The sequence below is a fragment of the Scleropages formosus genome, chromosome 4 (genome assembly GCF_900964775.1).
Source record: "Scleropages formosus chromosome 4, fSclFor1.1, whole genome shotgun sequence".
NCBI classification, from domain to species: domain Eukaryota; kingdom Metazoa; phylum Chordata; class Actinopteri; order Osteoglossiformes; family Osteoglossidae; genus Scleropages; species Scleropages formosus.
Window position 1 is genome coordinate 30,184,126 of NC_041809.1, and position 21,036 is coordinate 30,205,161.

The 21,036-nt window shown below is 39.1% G+C and overlaps 1 protein-coding gene across 2 annotated transcripts in view; it reads left to right on the top strand.

The window, feature by feature from the left end:
* Positions 1 to 15,983, top strand: part of LOC108934422 (transcriptional regulator ATRX-like) — a 39,879-nt gene extending 23,896 nt beyond the window's left edge. Inside the window, exons 27-38 of one of the 2 annotated variants that reach the window (XM_018752224.2) lie at positions 157 to 257; positions 2,134 to 2,242; positions 2,734 to 2,911; positions 3,087 to 3,281; positions 10,160 to 10,309; positions 10,744 to 10,803; positions 11,183 to 11,254; positions 11,552 to 11,641; positions 14,126 to 14,227; positions 14,349 to 14,444; positions 15,480 to 15,608; positions 15,720 to 15,983. In XM_018752224.2, coding sequence (XP_018607740.1) covers positions 157 to 257; positions 2,134 to 2,242; positions 2,734 to 2,911; positions 3,087 to 3,281; positions 10,160 to 10,309; positions 10,744 to 10,803; positions 11,183 to 11,254; positions 11,552 to 11,641; positions 14,126 to 14,227; positions 14,349 to 14,444; positions 15,480 to 15,608; positions 15,720 to 15,791 — 1,354 coding nt within the window. In that variant the 3' untranslated portion in view covers positions 15,792 to 15,983. Of the gene's footprint in view, positions 1 to 156; positions 258 to 2,133; positions 2,243 to 2,733; positions 2,912 to 3,086; positions 3,282 to 10,159; positions 10,310 to 10,607; positions 10,804 to 11,182; positions 11,255 to 11,551; positions 11,642 to 14,125; positions 14,228 to 14,348; positions 14,445 to 15,479; positions 15,609 to 15,719 lie in introns of those variants that run through there. The other variant, XR_001966134.2, reaches the window with a different exon arrangement.
* The last annotated feature ends 5,053 nt before the right edge of the window (positions 15,984 to 21,036 follow it).

Sequence of the window (21,036 nt, forward strand, 5' to 3'; positions counted from 1 at the left end):
GTTAACAGTGTTCCGAAAGCTTTGATTTCAGCCAAGCTTTTTCATTTTTTTCCTTTGATGTTGATCCTTGAATGTCAATGCTTGAGGTGCAACTCTGATTTTTGCATTTGAGCATATGTATGTGATTAGAGTAACCAGTTTTCTCTGGGTTTACAGACTGGTGTTCAGTCAGTCTCTAATCTCATTAGATCTGATTGAAGATTTCTTGGACTTTGCTGGAAGAGCCAGAAAGGAAGGGAAGCCCTCGCCATACAGAGGTTAGCTGTCCCACCTTTGTGATCCTAACATAGGACTTTACACAGAAAGTGAACATAAATATGCCTGCAGCTGGCTGTGTTCCTTACTGCATCGTACAATTTCTGGTTGTATTTGCTGTCACTATGTACAACTGCAAAGTCAAAATTGGTTATTTAATATTTTTTATTAACCATTTTCTGATCTGTTACTATAGTAACCATATTATTTACTGTTTGTAGCAGCAAGTAATATCTAGATATTATACAAACAGTTGCAAGATTAACTAAGGTATCTTTAAAGGGGCTAACTTTTTTTTTTTCCTCCCCTTTTACTTTTAATCTTCTCCACTTTCACACACTGACATGAACATTGTACAAGCGATTAACTTTGTAGACTGTAATACGTGCATAGTGGACAGAAAAAGACTAATCATTTAAGTATGGAATCAATTAGTAGAAATTGCTGTTGTCAAAATAAATAGCAAGCATTACATTTACATTTATTCATTTAGCATATTATTTTCTCCACACAGTTCTCAAAGTACTCGTACCACCTAGTAAAATCTACCTGAAAAGAAACTCAAACTATTTCAGTGTCATTCCTTTGAGGCTAAGCTGTCCAGAGAGGAATGCAGAATTCGCAAAAATTTTGATGCATTAATATGGTTTCTTGCTAATTAATATGACAACATTCTAGGAAAAAATGTCTGGTGATGCAGGAGCATTTACTCCAGGGTAAAATTTGGGCAGGAGAATGTAAACATTTTACTTCTAATTCTTTTAACACCTCACTTTAAGAACTCTTTACAGATGTGTCACCTGATGTGATGCCATTATATGGAGAAACCAACTGACAAACGCTTTTCAGTCGTAATTCAGGCAACGTGTCCTTGCGGGTTTTTGTTCCAGCTGAACTGTTATGTTGATGGAATGTTGATTGATCTAGGCATGTATTTAACTTTTGCAAGGTCAAGAATGATTAAGTCAGAAAGGGATTTATTTATTGAAATGAAACTGAGTGACTGATTGATGTAAAAGTTTTCGTTTTAAAAGATTTAGTAGCCCTGCTCTAATGTATTTATGGTTTACAGTGTCAATATGGTGGATTTTTAGTGTTTGTTCTTGAACTAGTAGATTTTTTTTTTTCTGTGGGTTATTAGAAAGGAGCTCAACCCTTGGTTCATCTCCTTTCCCCTCTCCTATCTTTCTGTAACATTGTTTAGCTCCCGACAGAATGAATGGTCATGACCATGTTGAACCAAAGCATTAGCGGAGATCTTTGCATATTTCTTTCACAGTGTCTTGAACCTTACTTTGTGCTGGTCTACAAAAATGTGGAGGGTCCCTTTGCCCCAAGAACAGATCATTTCTTAACCATAACTGAATAAATTAGTATAAAAACTCATTCTGATTAATCAGTCCCTTAGCATGTGATTATTGAATTAACTGTTTTCTAGAAACAAGGACCAACGTATTCAATTAAAAGAAGAAAAATAATCCTCTGTGTTGGTATTTTCATTTTTGCATCAGTTCCTCAAATAACACAAAAATGATAGTGATTCTCAGGCATTCCTTGCAGAAGTATTTGAATAATTCAAGTCAACAGTTTAGTGAAATTCTTTGAGTTCAACTGGAACAAACCCCTCTGATTTATGCAGTGATTTGGAAGTAACTAGGCAGCCTTATCTACTGTGTAACTGAGGGAGCATAAATTCAGGTTATTTTCTTCACAAACTGGCCTTCACAACAGAATTGCAAGCAAGATGTAAATAAGTTTGTTGGTGTGCACATTTAAAACAAGACTGGTTATGCTTGTTGTGTCTGTGTTGGTGCAAATGACCAAAGAGTATAACAGACGTCAAATGTTTCTCTAAGAAGCTTGTCGTTAAATTTCCAGGGAAAGGAAAGTGGTTACGAAATGTAGACTACTACCGGCTGGATGGCTCCACTAATGCAGTGAGGCGCAAAAAGTGGGCTCAAGCCTTCAATGACACCAGCAACACAAGGTAACCTTGTGTGACTTTGGTTTTCCTTGGTTTTGCAACTTTATTATTGTTGTTATTGCTGTTGTGGGGGGCACGGTGGTGCAGCGGGTTTGGTCGGGCCCTGCTCTCTGGTGGGTCTGGGGTTCGAGTCCCGCTTGGGGTGCCCCGCGACAGACTGGCATCTTGTCCTGGGTGTGTCCCCCTCCTCCTCCAGCCGTACGCCCTGTATTGCCAGGTTAGGCTCTGACTCACTGCAACCCCACTTGGGACAAGTGATTTCAGACAATGTGTGTGTTGTTAATATTCTTTATTTCATTCCTCTTCCATCTAAAATTAATTAATTTCCCGTCTTAGGGAATGGTTTTGACATGCATCCCCAAGCGGTTTCAGTCATTGTGTGTGTGTATATCGCTGTTGTTTGTTCTGCGCTTGGACTTGAATGCTACTCCATGTCCTGAAGCACTACACTCTGTGTTATTCTGCTGATAGACTGGTCATCTTTGCCTTTTTAGGGGCCGCTTGTTCCTCATCTCCACAAGAGCTGGATCTCTTGGAATCAACCTAATTGCAGCTAATCGGGTCATTATTTTTGATGCCTCATGGAATCCTTCTAATGACATCCAAAGTATCTTCAGAGTTTACCGGTTTGGCCAGCCGAAGCCTGTTTTTGTTTATAGGTTTCTGGCTCAGGTGAGTGTCTGTGATGAGGCCAAATAGCAGGTGACAATAACACTTTGATGTTTAACCTTTAAAGTTTCTTTGTCATAAAGTGCACATTCCAGAAATTCTTGATTTTTTTTATTCCCCCTCCCCTTTCCTGTCTTTACAAGAAAAAATGTTTAATTATTCACTCTGATACATGTAGGGAACTATGGAAGAGAAGATCTATGAACGACAGGTGACCAAGCAGTCGTTATCCTTCAGAGTAGTCGACCAGCAGCAGATTCAGCGCCATTTCACAACGAGTGAGCTAACGGAGCTGTACAAATTTGAGCCCCATCAGTTGGACAACCCTAACTCCAAGAAGAAGACCAAAGAGACTACCCCAGTGCTGCCCAAAGTGAGTGTATTGTGCACATTTCAGACCGTCTTAAGCTAACACAAATTTTCTTCCTTTTTTCTATTTCTTTTCCTATTTGTACAGTAACAAACTACATAAAGCACTTGCACATGTCATAGGATTTAATAATAATGTGCTATAGTGTTGAAGAAACCATGATGCTTTCTCTCAATATAAGTGAAAATATCCTTTTCTGTGTAGATCAGGATTGTACATATAGTAATATTTATTTCTGTTGATATTATTGAAAAGGGCTGCAATGTAACGCACAGCGAGTAGCGTTGTTGTCTCACAGCGCCTGGGTGGTGTGAGAGGACGTGGATTCGATCCCCGCTCAGTCTGTTTGGAGTTTGCGTGTTCTCCCCATGTCTGTGTGGGTTTCCTCTGGGTGCTCTGGTTTCCTCCCACAGTCCACAGACATGCTGTTCAGGTTCCCCCATAGTGTGTGAGTGATGGAGACAGTGTGTTCCACTGATGTATGGGTGAGTGACCCAGTGTAAGTAGTGTATCTAGCAGTGTAAGTCACCACGGTGAATAAGGTGTGTGGGCTGATAACACTACATAGAGTTTATTGGAAGTTTCTTTGGAGAAAAGCATCTGCTAAATAAATAAATGTAAATGGAAAAGACTTCATTCCATCGCTAAAATGAGTTCCTTTCCTTTGTTCAATTTCACTATTTTGAATTAAAGTTTAAGAACCAGGTGTTGCATTTTTGAAACTGCATCTGGAAAGAATGAATTTCCTAAGAGCATAGGAACACAATGTGAACTGCATTTTAACACACACAGGTTTATATGATTATTTGGACAACATAATTATTATTGTTTGGTCTGAGACTTTACACCACTGCTGAAATCATTAAGACAGAATTTTTTTTTTTCCCCCACTTAAGTGGGAGAAGGAAACATTTAGAACAGGGTGCTGTATTCTTAACCTAAGCCAGGAAAAGCCAGAAAAAAAAGACTTAGCTGGGCATGTTAACTTAAGATAGGAAGGGCAAATCCTGGTATTCATCACTGTGGTATTTCATCTTGACAGCTGACAGCACACTGACCATAGTACAGTACATACTCTTCTTATGGTACCTGACTGTTTTCCCTGCATGAGGTAAAAATCCCAATTTACTTTTATTTTTTCACTTTTTACTTTTTCAGAATCTCAGCACCACTTTATGTATTTCATAATTTAATGGACTTTTTCCTTTATGTTGAGAACTTCACCACTTCACTTCTAATTTTCTGTCTCTGTTTATCTCCTGCTTGAGACTGCGTTGGATGGGGTTAGGGTTGGCGTTGTGGGGAGTGTAACAACGAGGAGCCGTATTCCTTTATTTAGTGTAGTGCAGGTGTGCAGTTGCTTTTGCAAACCCTTGGAGTTTTACAAGCAGAGCTGAGATAAGTGAGTTCAGTAACACACAGCTGGGAATAGATTGCATTGCTGTCTATTATTTACGAAACGTTATTTATATATTAGAAAAGCAACGGTCTGTCGCAAAGAACCTCTTGGTTTTTTCCCCTACCAGATTTCAAAGTCTCTGTGTCCTCTGTCTTTTAAAACTGTTTGGACCCATCTCCTCTTTGGCCTCTTTCAGTTTTCTGGATACTTTTCTGAGTATTGGCAATGTCAAGTATATGTCAACTTAGAAGACATTTGTGAAAGTGTTGCATGTGTTGTCTAAGAAAATTATGCAGTTGTGTAAACGTTGCAGTCAAGATTTGTAGAATTACTTTTTGGTTGCTTAATGTAAGAGCCCAAAGTACTGTAAATCTTTAGAAGGAATACAATCTACAGTCTGTGAGGGCCAGAATCCATGTTGTTTGTTATGGTCAACTCTTCCTCAAACCTTGCCTGGTTCCCATCAGGGCTAAATACCAGGAAATTTAATTGTAACATTTCATGACATGCAGAGAGTTAATACTCTAATGAAGTGTCTATATATTTTGTATAATGGGAGCACACTGGCCATAAACACAAACATTCCCCAGTGGATTTAACAGAATGGCACAGTGAGGGTTGCCAGGGCATATTTCCTTAGATGTGGTTAAATGCCCTTGTAGTTGAATATTGACATCTGTGCAGGATGAGGTTGAAAGGTAACCCAGCAGTTCAGACTGCTTCTAGGGGGAAATTATAAAAAAGGGGAAAAAAAAAAAAAAAACTTAGCTGGTTTAATCAGTGGGGCAGATTTCTTTTTAATGGGACTGCAAAGGGATGAAGGAGCCTCCACCTCCCAACACTTGCACGATGAACATACCCAAACACGCAGACCAAAGTGTTCTCCAATATGTGTGTTCATGTCTGACTGCCTACGCTTTAATATTTTCAAACTTAAGCTTTTCAAAACCAATTGATGTTACACCTGACATGTACGTTCTCAATTTCTCTTCCCCTTCCTTCCCACTCTTGGCCTAAACCAGTTCGTGATAAAGAAGACCATCTGTTAAAATGATTCACCATTGCTCTTTGTAGTTTCAAATGAGCTCTGTAAAAACATCATCCCAGATGAACAGTCATTATTTAACCCCTTCCTTGCCCTCCAGGAGTGTGTCTGTGTAATCCCAGGAGGAACTAATTTGAGACAAAGGAAATGAGTGTTCTTCCCTAATGACAAAGGAGGAGGCCCAAGGTCCAGACAAGACAGCCGTCCAGGCTAGCCATCTGGCTCAGGCTGAGGCCTGCAGGGCAACTCTTTATGAAAGAGGGAGCTGGAGACAGGGCTGAGTAGCACCCACCAGAATGCTGGATGTGACCAGGAAGAGAGATCTGACGGGCAGTCCGGGAGTGGTGAGGGGCCACTGTTGCAAAAACAGCAGTTTGCTGCAGTTCTGGTCCTTTCCACCTGCTGGGTGTCAGTAATGCTAATTAGAAGCAGTTCTAAGCCTCCCCAGATGTTCTCCTGGATGTCATTCATTCATTCATTTCACAGAAGCTTCAGCCCGAAAGAAACGAGAATTGATGCAGTGGTAGAGCATTGCAAGCAACATACATGGTAACACTGCAGTTTAACTCATAGTGGGGACTGATCTTGTTCACCTGAAACTGCATCAATAAGCTCTGAGGATAGTGTCACCTATTACAGAGTACATTTGGCTGTATGCTGATAGTGAAATACAGAGTTTAGAAATATGCGTACCGTAGAATTTCTCTGTGTAGCTGTATAAGTTATAATGATTCATTGCAGTTAGTTATTACATATATCCAGAGCCATCACATCCTTAAGATTCTCCCTTTGATGATCAGTTAATACTGTCTCTGCATCTGTATATTGCTCAGTCATAGTCATGGGAACAGTGCTGGAGATAAAAGGCCCTCAGCATTCCACGTGCAACCTGAGGGAAGTGCTCCACAAGGATTGATGTTAATTAGAGAACTGCCAGGAGTGGTTTATTGTACCAGTAATGAAAGCTGTAAAATCTATTGAGTGAATATTGGTGTACATTAAAAGGAAGGTGGAAAGTTCAGAAAGCCAGAGACACTAAAGGAAATCAGAGGAAGAAAAACACTCACTTCTGGAATTTAGGTAAACAGCCAGTTTCTGACCAAACAAAAATGTACCTAACTTGACTTTCTTCCAACTATATTTTAACTGTTTTCCCCCCCCCCCCCACCCTTTACTATGAACATACAGCATACATACATAAGAAAATGTTTAGAATAGTCTTTACCTCTTTTTAACTGATGCTTTTGAAGTACCAAAAAGTCTTTCTGAATAGAAGAAATGGCCAAAAGGACTAGCAGTATCACAGCCATGCCTCTCTTCTTCCCTCTAAAACTTTAAAAAAAGAAATTTTTAAGAGCTAAATTCTCCAAGGGTGCGGTATAAACATGTTACACGGTGATGTCCCTCTAAGGCTGACTTATTCATTTTGCTATAGATAAGTACTCATGTTAAATGTTAGTCGTAATAACTGTAATGCAGACAATTGAGTTAAATTGTAAGCCATAAACCAAAACCATCTTACGCCAATGTTCAGCCTCTAAATTTTGTTTTAAGAAGTCTTACCAGTTGTTTTAATTTGTTTAATGCAGAACTCCTTAAAGCAAGAAGGGTATTTCCAGCAACAGGTAAAGACAAATTGTAATGAATTTTTTTTTTCCTTTTTTCTTTTTTTGTACTCGTCAGTGTTTTTCCAAAGGCAGAAATGAAACTAGCCCGATGTACCCCTGAGGTATGCATGAATGAAGTGTTCCCAGAATCCTATGAGGCTGGCCTGCGCCTGCATGCCTTGTTATGGCTCAGACATAGTTGCCATCCTTTGACTCACTGCACTGTAGGCTGAAGCTGTGCTTCCTTGCAAGGTCCCTGTTTTAGAAATTCTGTTTGGCTAGTTGGCAAGTACAAAGTTCAGAATGGACATCCTTCTGCAGGGAATTATTCAGTATAAAGGTTTTTTCTGCTTCTGTTGGCAGTAGCTGTTAATCCTTTTTTTCCACAGTTTGTGTCCCTCTGCACTGCATCCAGAGCTGCACAGTATGATTCACTTCCCATCTCACTGCAACTCTGTTAGTACTTGGAAAGACCTGGACAGACAAGTTGCAATTGATGCATGTTTGCAGCTAATACGGGTTATTTGTGTGTTATTTTTGCTGGTCAGCTGTTCTGTTATTGTTGGGATTTGCTTCATAGTCTAGAAAAAACTTGATTTTCGAGATTATCCTGGGAATTTTCAAAGAAAAGCATTTATTGCATCAGGTCATTTTTCTAACTGTCAAGCTAATGTCAGCGATGTGATTCTCAGAGTTATAATCCAAGGCACATCTTTTACCAGCCTTTGCTTTTTAGAATTTTATTCTTAAAATTATTTTGAGAACGTGGAGGGCACGGTGGTGCAGCGGGTTTGGCTGGTGCCTGCAGCGTGGCGAGTCTGGGGTTCAAGTCCTGCTTGGGGTCCCTTGTGGTGGACTGGCGTCCCGTCCTGGGTGTGTCCCCCTCCAGCCTTGTGCCCTGTGTTGCCGGGTTAGGCTCCAGTTCGCCGCAACCCCGCTTGGGATAAGCACTTGTAGACATTTGTGTGTGTGTGTGTGTGTGTGTGTGTGTGTGTGTGTGTGTGTGTGTGTTTTGAGAACTCCCCGTTTCAATACTTTTTGCCAGTTATAGGTGATAAATATTTACTGCGGTGTTATTAACCACACTTTCTTGCTCCTGAAAATTTGTGCTCCCACAATTTTCATTTTAATCCTCTACAGATTCTTTAAAGCAGCATATATTATAGTACAGTGTTCTAGTGGCCTCTGTTGTTTAAATTCTGTTTATTTTATACAGCACCCCGCTGTTGGTTTCCTAAAAGTGCTTAACATATGACCTGTTAAGATAAGTACAAGGGAAAAAGCTGCAAGGTTTTATTTGTGGATGCAACTATATGTTGTGGGCTGCGTGATTTTTGCAGTCTGACCACAGCAGTTGAGACGATTTTCTCACTGTCATTAGTGTACACAATGTGCACATGCTCTGCACAAGCTGCAGGCAGGGTGGACCACCCTGTTAGCTGTAGTACACAGATTATTTGGGAACCTCTGCACTTCAGCTCTCTTGATTACTGTGCTGTCATTTGACCCAAGGACTCCGCTCTCCTTGCTGCAAGCTCAGTATTAGACACCTTGCAGATAAGCTTAAGCTTAAGCTGTTCGTTTATGAAGGCAAACATTTGCGAGAGAATGTTTGAAATGTGTTTGGAAGAGATGTAAGCAACGGCTTAATCATCCTGTTTCCCACAATGCCTTCCTTTCAGGTGGAGGGGGGTGCTGGACTTCAAATGAACAGTATTAATGTCTGTTTGCCTGTTTTAACCCCCAAAGTGGCAGATGTTCTCTGCTTAGTATATTCTCGGTATATTCTGTTCTGGCTTGCAATTGCATCGTGAATGTCCCAGAATCCTCTGTATATCCCTGCTATGTGTGCTGGGTAAAAAATAAGCTTTACTTGCCATGATTGTGTGTGTGTTTGCCACATGTTTTTATTTTCCAGCCATCAAACCCAGTTAATCACATCAAACCGGTAGGTTGAGCGCTGGCGTATCTGCAGCTCTGTAGCTCATTAAACTGTCTTGTCATAATTCTGAAAATCATGGGTGTTTTGACTGTTACCTTTCATGGTTTTTTATCTCTTTTGGTTTTGTTTTTCCTGATTCGGTCAGCTCCCTGCACCCTGAAAGAGATCAGGTTTCCCACTGTTAGGATATATGTTTATTTTCTGTTTATAGACCCTCATTGTAGCCCAAATTTGTAATCAGTTCTTCGAGCGTTTGTTCTCTCAACCAAGTTAATTTAGCTTGAAGACATGAAATCACTAACACGAAGAACATATGAGATCAAACAGTTTTGAAACTGAATCTGCCATAAATATAGGCATAATAACGCAGAGACGGTGCTGTTTGCCCATTGTAGAGATCCATTTAATACAGCGGCGAGACAAAGAAAAGTAAACAAGTGCTGCACAGTGTAATTTAAACCACATTTGTTTGACCCATGCTGGCAGAGAGTACTTTTACACAGGTATTGTTTTCTGTGAGCATGTTGTCATGGAAGCTACAATTAAATAATCTTCCAGTTCATTTCTCAGCATGTCTGCTTCTGAGTGTTTGGACTTTGATTGCATGTCATTCAATTTGTTCAAAAGAATCTAACTCTCATTTTGCTAATAGTAATTTCTGGTCAGGCGGGGTTTTTTTTTTTTTTTTTTTTTTTTTTTTTTTTTTTTTTTGAGTCCAGAGCAATCACTTCAACAGTGATTCTTAAGAAAGACAGTGCTTTCAGGAAGATTGAGATGAGGTTTTGAGCCAAACTCTGAAACATTTAAAATGTGCATAAATTAAACAGACAGTGATGAAAATGGGTGAAAGTGGCAATTATTCTGTGTCTGTCCAACTTCTCTTTTCAGGATTCTATCCTGGCCGAATTGTTGCACAGCTTCAAGGATCAAATAGTGGGCTACCATGAACATGACTCCCTGCTGGACCACAAGGAGGAGGAAGCCTTGAGTGAGGAAGACCGCAAGGCTGCTTGGGCTGAGTATGAAGCAGAGAAACAGGTTAGTGGTCTTCGTAACACGGCACCTGTAGCATGGTCAGTGTAATGTGGCCACCGTAAAATGGCCAGTGTGGCAGAATCTTAACATTGTGAACACTGTAACGCTACCATTTTCTACCCAAAGTGGTACATATTTCTCTATTAAGTCAGCAACAATTTTAGTTTGTTCTGTGGTATACATCCAGGTCTTGCTAGTTTTACTTTACTAAAATGTTACTGTCTGTTATGAATACTTTGTTGAGCTGGGTAATGGTGTCCCCATTCATTTTCTGTTCTTGTTGTTATTATTGACTTTTCAGAGAGAATGTGAAATTCCGGAGAATTATGCTGACTTTAGCAACTGCAGACTAAATTATACGAGCTGTTAAACACAAATTCAGGGTTCAAACCTCCTGTAAACCATAACAGCTACAGTCACTTTGCAAATTCATACAGGCTATGAAGATGAAGTCCTTCCCACCTCAAACTATAGAAGACGCAACCACTCTCTCACAGGTACACTTAAGACTTCAAGACTTACTCGTTAAATGTATTGCAGTTATCAATACAGGGTTGTGAATCTCCAGTTTATCTTTTAAACTTCTAACTTCATGCAATTTATATATCTCAGTGTGAATTTAGACTATAATGACTTCCATAACTGTGTTGCTGAAAACGTGCACAGTTTGTTCACATTTGAAAAAATATTCAAACCATGAATAATACAAACACCGAATACGTAAATACATAACTAATGTTGATCACAGTTAAGGTTTAATTGAGCCAAGATTTGAAATGTTTAATATTTATTCAAATGAATGTTGAGCTTTCCAGTAGTACATGTTCATGATGTCTTCATTTTCATTCACTTATCGGTGGTTACTTGGACTTGCAGGTTAACACCCATGGACTGGAAGGCACCATTAAATCCAATCAAAGAAAGAACAATACAAAACAAAACAAAACGGTAGGTACCCCAGTGGAACCCAGTCCTTCACTTTAATCATACTGATTTCTCGAGCCACATGTTTTTACTCTCAAACTGTTTTTGGCAGGCTTTATTGTTAGGGCTGAGATTTTCAATTACTTCTGAGTTGTTTGTTGCTGCCAGAATTTCCTGTCTTTTATACTTAAACATTTCCCACAAGGCTTTTGTAAACAGCACACCATGATGTTGCCTTAAATATAGTAACTATGTATTTTTGCTGTTTCATGCCTTGTAGAGGACTTCATTATGTTTAATAGTTTATTTTTTGATGGTTAGGTGATTTCTTATGCTAATGATGGATCAGTGACTGGGTGCCCTGGTTTCCACTTAAAATCCCAAGACACTCTATGCTTTTCAGGTGAATTGGTAAGTCCTCATTGCCTATACTGTATGTATGTGTAAATGAATGTTTAATAAGTTTAAAACTGTCCTGCCAAGGACTGGCATCTCATTTTGGGTGTACCCTGTCTTTTGTCCCACGCTCTCAGAATAGGCTTCAATTCTTTATAACCCTGCATTGGACAGGCAATTTTTAAGGATATAGTCTTTTATTTTTATTTTTTTAACAGAATGTGAAATTCTTGAATATTTATTGTAAACTTTTTGTTTTATACTTGTAACCTGTGTGCTATATAAAATTAATATCATTATTACCCATTTTTTTAATTACCAAACAAAGCATTTCTTGTAAGGAACATGATGGCTTGTTACTCCTTTCTGCTGAGCTATTTGTAAAGTGCCATTTACAATGAATTGTAAATCAAGTCACACAAAGTAATTTTTAGATATGACTTTTTAAGAGAATTTTTTGCATTTCATCACTTCAAAATTTTTCAGATTTCAGATGCAATGTGAAAAAAATCTAAATTGTTTAATTTCATTGCTGTCAATGGCAAATTTATTACTGAATATATGATTGACTGAAATTGTTAATATTTCTAGCCCTGTTTTTTTTTCTTTTTTTTTTTTACAATTTCTTCAAATTGTGCCACATGTGAACTTCAGCTGTTTGATACAGTGCCACTTATAGTCTAATCGTCAGACTTTGATATGTACTTTCAGCTTTGAACCCTCTCCCTTTCTACCTCATTGTTAAATTATGCCATGGGAATGTAATGTTTGCTTGTCTGCATATTTTTCAGCTATAATTCAATCATGTTTAGTCATAGTTTAGTTAGGATTTGTTACAATGGCAGTTTGTACCAAAATTGGAGTCAGCTTCACTTATGAAAAAAGTTTACAAACTACTAAGTAAGATCAACTTTGGGCATAAAAAATCCTTTCCAGTTAAGTTACACTTAAATTGTCATGTAGAAGAAACAGTGTTTTCTGAAGTTTTCATTAGGACCAATGCTGTGCTTTTCATTCACTCAAAAGCAACAATGTAGGAAGTTCATACCAGTACCAAATTTTTGATACCAATCTATGAGTTTGTCTACCAATAATGAGTTTCTGTGGGATCACATTTCAGCTTGAATGTTTAAAAAAAAAAAAAAATAAGGCGTGGTCTTGCAGATGCAGCTGTGTATTTATGGTGTTATCAGTAAGTTCTTTTTGGGAGTCGAAAATGATTCATGGTATCGTTGATCCTTGCAAAGCTATAGCTGCCCTTCTCGGTACCTGCCAGTCCCCTCCCTGCCCATCCCCTTCCCTCACCCACTCACCCACACAGTGGTGTTGTTGGATGTATCTCCAGAAAACAGAACACTCTGCTGATACTTGTTTATTAGCAATGCCTGAAACCACCCTGGTACTAGGGAGAACTGGACAGAACCTGCATCGGAAGATCCATTAAAATCTAGTAACAAGTGTGTGCTGTTGACCTTTGCTGGGAGAGTTATGCTTACAGGAGGTAAACAAATGAAACGTTGGAGGCGTTCTGTATCCAAATTAATGAGGGTGAGAAAAGAGTTTGTATATTTAAAATGAATACTGTTTGATATTAAGATTAACTACAGATTTGCTAATTTATTAAATGTGCTATTAAACTAGAACTAAAAATAAGAGGGAAAAAAACTCAGACATGGCTTCATACAATCTTTAAACTTTTGTTTTAGACTTTTTTTTTTTCCTGAAATTTGTTTGTGTTTGTGAAATGAAAACTCTGTTTAGAGTAAATAAGACCGGTATATATTAGTCAGTATCTTATTTAAATTATCCTTCTTATAGACCTGTTTTTTGTTCAGCAGTTATAAAAAAGCACTCAAATGTTTCATAATTTTACCATCGGAAATGTGTGTTTAATTTTGCAGACTTTTTTGTATAAATGTGATAGGTGTAAAGGAGAGTGGAAGTGTACCTACCCCTAAGCAAGTCTAATCTGTCCCCTTATTAGCTCCTCTGAATACTGTTGCTAATTTTTGGTCCAACCCAGTACCTCATACATTTTAATATGCAAATGTGTATAAAAGTTAACTACGTAGAGTGCTTTTTGTGCTGTGTAACTTTTACATTTATTTATTTAGCAGACGCTTTTTCTCCAAAGCGACTTCCAACGAACTCTATGTAATGTTCAGTGATCAGCCCACACACCTTATTCACCTCGGTGACTTACACCAGTAGATACAATACTTACAATGGGTCACTCATCCATTCATCAGTGGAACACACTCTCCCAGTCACTCACACACTGACCAGCATGAACCTGACCAGCATGACTTTGGGCTGTGGGAGGAAACCCACGCAGACATGGGGAGAACATGCAAATTACGCACAGACAGAGCGGGGATTGAATCCCTGTCCTCTTGCACCACTCAGGTGCTGTGAGACAGCTGTGCTACTCGCTGTAGCACCGTGCTGCCCATTTTAGTCATTTTATCAAATAACTTTTTTTTTCCTTTTCATACAAAGAAACCATTAAACTGGAATGAAGACACTGGCCTAGAGACTTCTGACCACTTCTTCTCCTTTAGCATGGCATCTCTGAGCACTATGACCGATGAAGAGCTTCAGGTCGGTGAAAGGGTCCAAGACACATTTCATATTGCCCCGTATCATACTCTTATCTGTTTTTATTTATATAGACTGTTCACACTGTACACACCACAAATTGTGTTTTTTATTTCATTAAAAGGCACTCCTCCTTCAAGGTCGAGTGAAAGTGAGGGAGGCCAGCAAAGCATTGGAGATGCAGCCCAGAAAGCCCCTGGAGGAAATACTCAGTCAGCTTGTGAGTATTGGACCACCTGAAGTCAAACAGAGATGACATCTACATTCTTTCAAAACCAAAAACACACTAGCTAAATTGATTTGAAATGACTTATATCAAGTCTTCAACTAATCTGCTGAGAAAATAATATGAGCAGTGGTGGCTTTTGCTGCTAACGTTCAGAAGCCATCTTAGATATCACGTTAGATGTCGATATATGACTAGCTAACATTCATAATCAGTGTGAGGTGTATTTATCTGTCCTGGAATATATCCGTGTGTTCAGAAAAGATGTATATTACCGTTATGTCTTTATCTGTCCACTTGAATGTAGTAAAAATACACACACACAGACATATTGTCTGAAGCCGCTTGTCCCAAGCGGGGTCGCGGCAAGCCGGAGCCCAACCCAGCAACACAGGGCACAAGGCTGGAGGTGGAGGGGGACACACCCAGGACGGGACGCCAATCCGTCACAAGGCACCCTAAGCGGGACTCGAACCCCAGACCCACTGGAGAACAGGCACAGGCCAAACCCGCTGCGCCACTGCACCCCCCTAGGTAGTGAAAATATCAAGGCTCATTTCTGCAGTGATCAGTGTTTGTTTTTACAACAAATGTCTAAGTAAATTTACTAACCACTGTTTTCACCATCTCTTATTAAATTCTGCTGGCATTGGCTTCAAATGGTGGTGAAATTACAAATCACTCAAATGATGAGGGATAATATTGGCAAGAGACTAACAAAAGGCACATATCAAGACTGTTGTATTCTTAGAACATTATGTGACCAGACTGAGACTCATAATAAGACCCAAGTTTTATGATCTGAGTATTCCAAAGACAAAAACTTCAAAGTGTGTGGTAAAGTTTGCTTCAACAGACCCAAAGATGTTCTGATTTATGGCTGAAGGCCTGTGGTTATTGTATATGAGGCCTAGAGGGAAAAACAACAGTTCTAATTTTAGAAACTAAAATTTGAATAGCACAAAATACAGCATGCAGCTGTTATACTATAACTTGTTATATAATCAAAGAGAATTCTGTGCTTTACAGTGGAAGGATAACCCCAGTCTCAGTGAAGAGGAGTTGCAGTCTGCAGGAGTTGCCTTGTTGGACACAATGGAAGACGAGATAAAGTATAAAGACACCATATACCAAAAAGTTCTCATGAGTCAGCATAAAGTAAGCTCCACCTCTCACCTTAATGTTTTGTTTTCATTTAACGATCACAAAAGTGACCGACTGGCTAACACTAAACGCTTTGCTTATTTGTTGTCTACCTCTCCCATACAGCTGCTGAAGTATGTTTCAAGGATATTGACCGATAGGAAAAATGTGAGCAGCTGCACTGACCACGTAAACTAGCAAACCACCTTTGGAAAGAGAGATGAGCAGTGATCATGCCTTGGACTTACCAGTTGGACTCACCTGGGTTTTACCACAAAGCCCTGCCCTTGTTCATATAAACAAATGCCTCAATCGTTGATTGCACAACTAGTTTTAGAGCTCACGTTTTCTTTTGTATTTTTACAGGCAAATGTGTCCTTTTTCGAAATGTCCCAGTAGCTGTTACATTTTATGTGCATTATAGTACTTTTCTTAGACTTGTTTTCACAACCTTTACATTATTTTTACATGTTTTCCCGTTCTTTAAGGAATGTTTTAGGGAATATTTTTAGCGAGTTGAATTGAAATGCATTTAAACACAGCTTTTTTTGGCTTCTTTTGTAACTGGTTTTGTTTAATAAAAATATTGAAGAATTGAATATATAAAATGATATATCTTTGACTGCAATTAAGTCTTAAATTGTGCTGCGATATCATAGACTGTTGTGGATCATGACAGCAGAATAACGTGTTCGGGGTAGTGCTACGTGGACTCAGACTGGGATCTGATTAACTTTTAGTGTAAGTTCCCACCAGGGAGATGCTGTCTGTTGCTGGAAAGCCACAAACAGCTTGTGCTGTCATGTTAGATGTATTTAGATACACTAAAAGATATATATTATGTATTTTTGCTTTTTTATCCATTGACAACATGGAACAAATTGGTTGACAACTACCAATAGTTTAGTGCCAGCTAAGCAGACAGCGGAGACCACATACATACAGGAAGCACAACATTGGCGGTCTACTGCCAATTGTGCACTTTTAGGAGTGATGACACAACTGATCAAAAAAGAATGTCAGATCAGTGGTAACTTAGTTATGTTGTGGTTGGATCCCACAATCAGGTGGAATGGAGAGGAGCACTTAGAGATTTTAGGCAACCACTAATAAGAGGTTTTACAGATGACCTGACAATGATGACATCCTTTGTTTATGAGTAGATTTAAGGGTTAGAAAGACACATTTCAAAAAGTCTTGATGATCTGTGGTGCTGAGGAAGGGGTTCCACTTGTTCCACTTTTTCCACTAGAAGCACACACATTCCATCTGTCTTCGATAAACCACTGATCACTTTTGTAAGTTGTTTGCTGCTTGAGGGACACAGCACGCATCAAAACAATTTACCGATAGCTGGAGAGGTTTCTTCTCGTTAATAACAAAGCAATTATGTACGCCGTGTCTTGCAATAAATCCCCTGTCCATTTCTGGTTCAAAAAAGTCTGAATACCAACATATAAAAGGCTGGAGTATTGAAGAGGAGTGCCAGCAGGAACCATAACAAATAGCTTGGTTTGCCTTAGAGCAGCACTGGCTTTTACAGACGATAAGGTGAAATTACTTTTCAGCAGCATGAATGAGGAATTTTGCGTGAGCTGTTGCAGAGAAGTGCTTCGGTACAAAAAGAACCTAAATTCACTGAAGTAGGCATCAAGACGGGGACTGTAGGGAAGGAGAATGCACTGGATCATACTGGTTCATACCTTCTGCACAACTTAAAAGAGACTTATTGCTGTTGCCATGACCAAGTCCTCAGTGCTTTGGCAGACTGTGTCAGAACTGCAGTAGCTAACAGCAAGGTGCTATAACCAGCAAAGTAGGCTACAGCACGTGTCAAGAAAAGTGAGAGGGAAGTGTAAATCCCAGAACCATTTCAAGGCTCCTGGTCACAGCATAAGACTGGCAGTTGATGGTTGACATACACTAGGAAGTTACTTAAGCTACTTACTTACTTAAGTAATTTCTGTTTAACATCACAGAAGCATTCGTATGACCAGATATTTTTTTTCCGTTTGAAACATCTAAACAAATAATATTGCTTCAACTTATGATCCCATGGAAGAATGCCTGGAGGAGGCCAGTAACGGGAAGATAGGCAAGTATGACGAACTGGTGGTGCAGTGCTGTTCAAAAGGCCGGAGGGCCAGGTTTATTCCCATTTATATAACAAAGCAGGGACTTTGCGGGGAAGTATCTTAACGGAGATTACAGCATGTTGGGTATCACAGAGAGAGGAAGAACCCAATCAAAGCTGTTACTGAAACTGGGGAAAAGGGATTACTGTGACTTAAGATGGGTGAACCATGGATTCATGGTGGTGCTACATGGACACAAGTTTTACATTTATTCATTTAGCTGATGCTTTTCTCCCAAGTGACTTACAGTATTAAGGTTACAATTATTTACCCATTTATACAGCTGGTAATTTTACTGGAGCAATTTAGGGTAAGTACCTTGTTCAAGGGTACTACAGCTGGAAGTGGGGATCGAAGTTAAAGATCATCCCTGGATGGGTTGCTTTGGCAAGGATGTCTTATGCAAAATATTCAAAACACCAAGCAACCTCAGGCTGCAAGGCTAATAGAAAAATCAGTTTCCTTTTTTTTAATTTAATTTTTTTTATCCTTTATTTTTCCTTTGGCAAATTTCCTTCAGCAGCCAGTTAGTGCAGAAGTTACTAGTAGATTGTCATTCAGTTCACTTATATATTTTTTAAAAAAGTTATTGTAATTTGCTGACTGGTAGCTAACTGACTAAAGTCATAAGAGGGGGGATAAAGACAAGTTCCAGGACTTTAACAGTGCACTACTAGCATGCCTCCAAAGAGTGGGAGCTCAGTTGTACTTGGATCCTTACAGATTTTTTGTCTGACTTCTAAGTTTTGATCTTTTCATGTCTTGTCTTCCAATCTTCCTCCAGCACTTGTATCGATTTGGTATCATTGTTATTGGGGATGCTACTCATTGTATCCCATTCTGTATTTTTTGCACTATCCTGTTTTAATGCAAAGGGGGTGCGGTGGTGCAGCAGGTTTGGCCTGTGCCTGCTCTCTGGTGGGTCTGGGGTTCGAGTCCTGCTTGGGATGCCTTGCGATGGACTGGCGTCCCGTCCTGGGTGTGTCCCCTCCCCCTCCAGCCCTGCGTTGCCAGGTTAGGCTCTGGCTTGCCGCGACCCCGCTCGGGACAAGCGGCTTCAGACTGCACGTGTGTCTATGCAACATGTTTTGATGGATACTATTCAAAATATATTAAATCAAATTTAATAAATATATATTTACATTTTCAGATGAACAACCTATGAACTTACATTTTACAGTATAGGATGTGTGACATTGTCATTCCTTGTCAAACTAAAGCTGGTTATTTAGTAACAAGCCACATATCTTTATTCATCTGATAAATTAATTTAAAAAATGTGAGGGCTGTTCTACTGTCACTGAATGTGCAGTTCTTATGGATAAGTTTTTCTTCAACCAGATGTGATTTTCTCACCTTTCTTCCTACCCTTGCCCCACACCCCTTTTCTATGTCTTTCATCAGCACTTTTTTTTATTACTCAGAATTGTTTTCCTTTCTCTGGCTGCTGTTTTTTTCTCACCTCCCTCCCAGGGGGACTTGCAAGTGCAGTGTACAAAAATCTGTCAGAGGAGAAATATTATACCCATTGCAGATGGTGAAATGTTGTTTCCATCCCTGTTCGGGGCAAGATTATTGATGGTGGATCCAGCAGAGCAGCTTCCATTCACTGAGCCACAGAGAAGAGTTCCATTAACACTATGCCAGTAGCAAAGTGGTTTACGACAAAGACTTGTAGCCTGAAGGTTGTCAGATCAAGATCTAAGAAGACTTGTACAAGATCCATAACCTGACTTGCTCCAAGATTTCGCTTTAAAAATATTCCTACTGTTGCCATTTATATTATTTTTTGAGTGTGAATATTAAATAGAAATGTGTTCGGAGATCCTCTTAGCACCTAAACCTGATGTCTTTTCACTCGTTATGGCATTTAGACCAAAGTTTTAATTTCACCTACCTAGGCGTATGCTGTATAAAGGGTTAAATAAAACTAGCTTTAAATTCTACATTCAGATGAAAAGCCCCGAACCGGGATTGTGTGACCTGCAGCATAGGTGAGTTTGTCGCCATAGCATTGCAGTGTTGTGCAAAGAAACAGACGTTTGGAACATACTTTGTTTTTCTACTGCTGTTGATACTGTCTGTTTTCAAGGAGAGGAATACCATGTTCAAGCAGGAGACTTCAACCAAGCTGATCCCCTTCCCTTTGTTCTCTTTGGGCAAACTATTGGAGTTATTTCTCCAGCGGTCGCCAAAAAATACCTGTCAGGTCTTTAGCTGTTCCAGACCTCTGTCTTGATATACCATCAGGAGCCATTCAAATCTTTGGAAACAATGATCTTGCTGAACGCCCTGTAGCGCTGACACGTAATTCAGTTGAAACTATTATTCTTGGGTAGCAAACAAATGCGTCTGTTCATACAGTAGTAGTGCCGCTCGCTGACATTTTTAGTGTGCTTGCTTGATTCTCATGTCGTAATGTTCAGCATAATTATATTTGAGGTATTCCTCCATGCATTAAGCAGTTGTTACCCTATGTGTTTGTTTTTTCCGACAAACATCATTTGCTTGAACTTTCCATCATACCGTATATTCGTTGTAACTGATACCTGCCTTACTACAAGCAAAACTGTTACTCAGAGGGAAATCATTACATAAATCTCCATTTAGTGACTCTTAGTCACACGCCCCCTTTTCAGTTTTTCGCCAGCAATTTCATTCAATGAAACAAACTCTTGAAAGAAGAACCGAAGCGAGTTCATCACCAAGACAATTTTATTGTCAAATTCAGTAGAATCAAAAATGTAAAATTTCATTAAAATAGTCTTTGCAATAAATAAATATATTTATATGTTCATGTATAATACATATAGAAAATAAATATAATGTACATCTCATAAATAGGTTCACCTATATTTTACCAACTTTGTGAAGAACATCTCATTGATCCTGTTGGCTATCAGAAAGCTACAAGGGACTGTCCAAGAGTCAGACATACTGTAGTACGCTGCTAAAACCTTGTGGAAAACCTCTTTCTTTCTTTGCAAATACTGTACTTTTGATGCCATATAGGCATCTGTTTATGTTTACAAAATAAAAAAAAAAGAATGCTGAGGGAACAAGGTGGCAGATTACAGCAGTGCTGTATTACACTCTATCCTTTTATACTTGTATCAGTGAAAAACTGAAAAATGACCCAGCTGTTGCCTTTCTTTGTAAGTTAAACAGTATTTTCCCCAAAAAAGTTGTCACCACTGACATAAAAGATTCGTTTGTTCTTTTAAAATCAAAGTATACGGTTATGGCAATGTTGACCTTGATTTCACAACCATTAGTCAATGACAGGCATAACCAAATATGCTGCATTT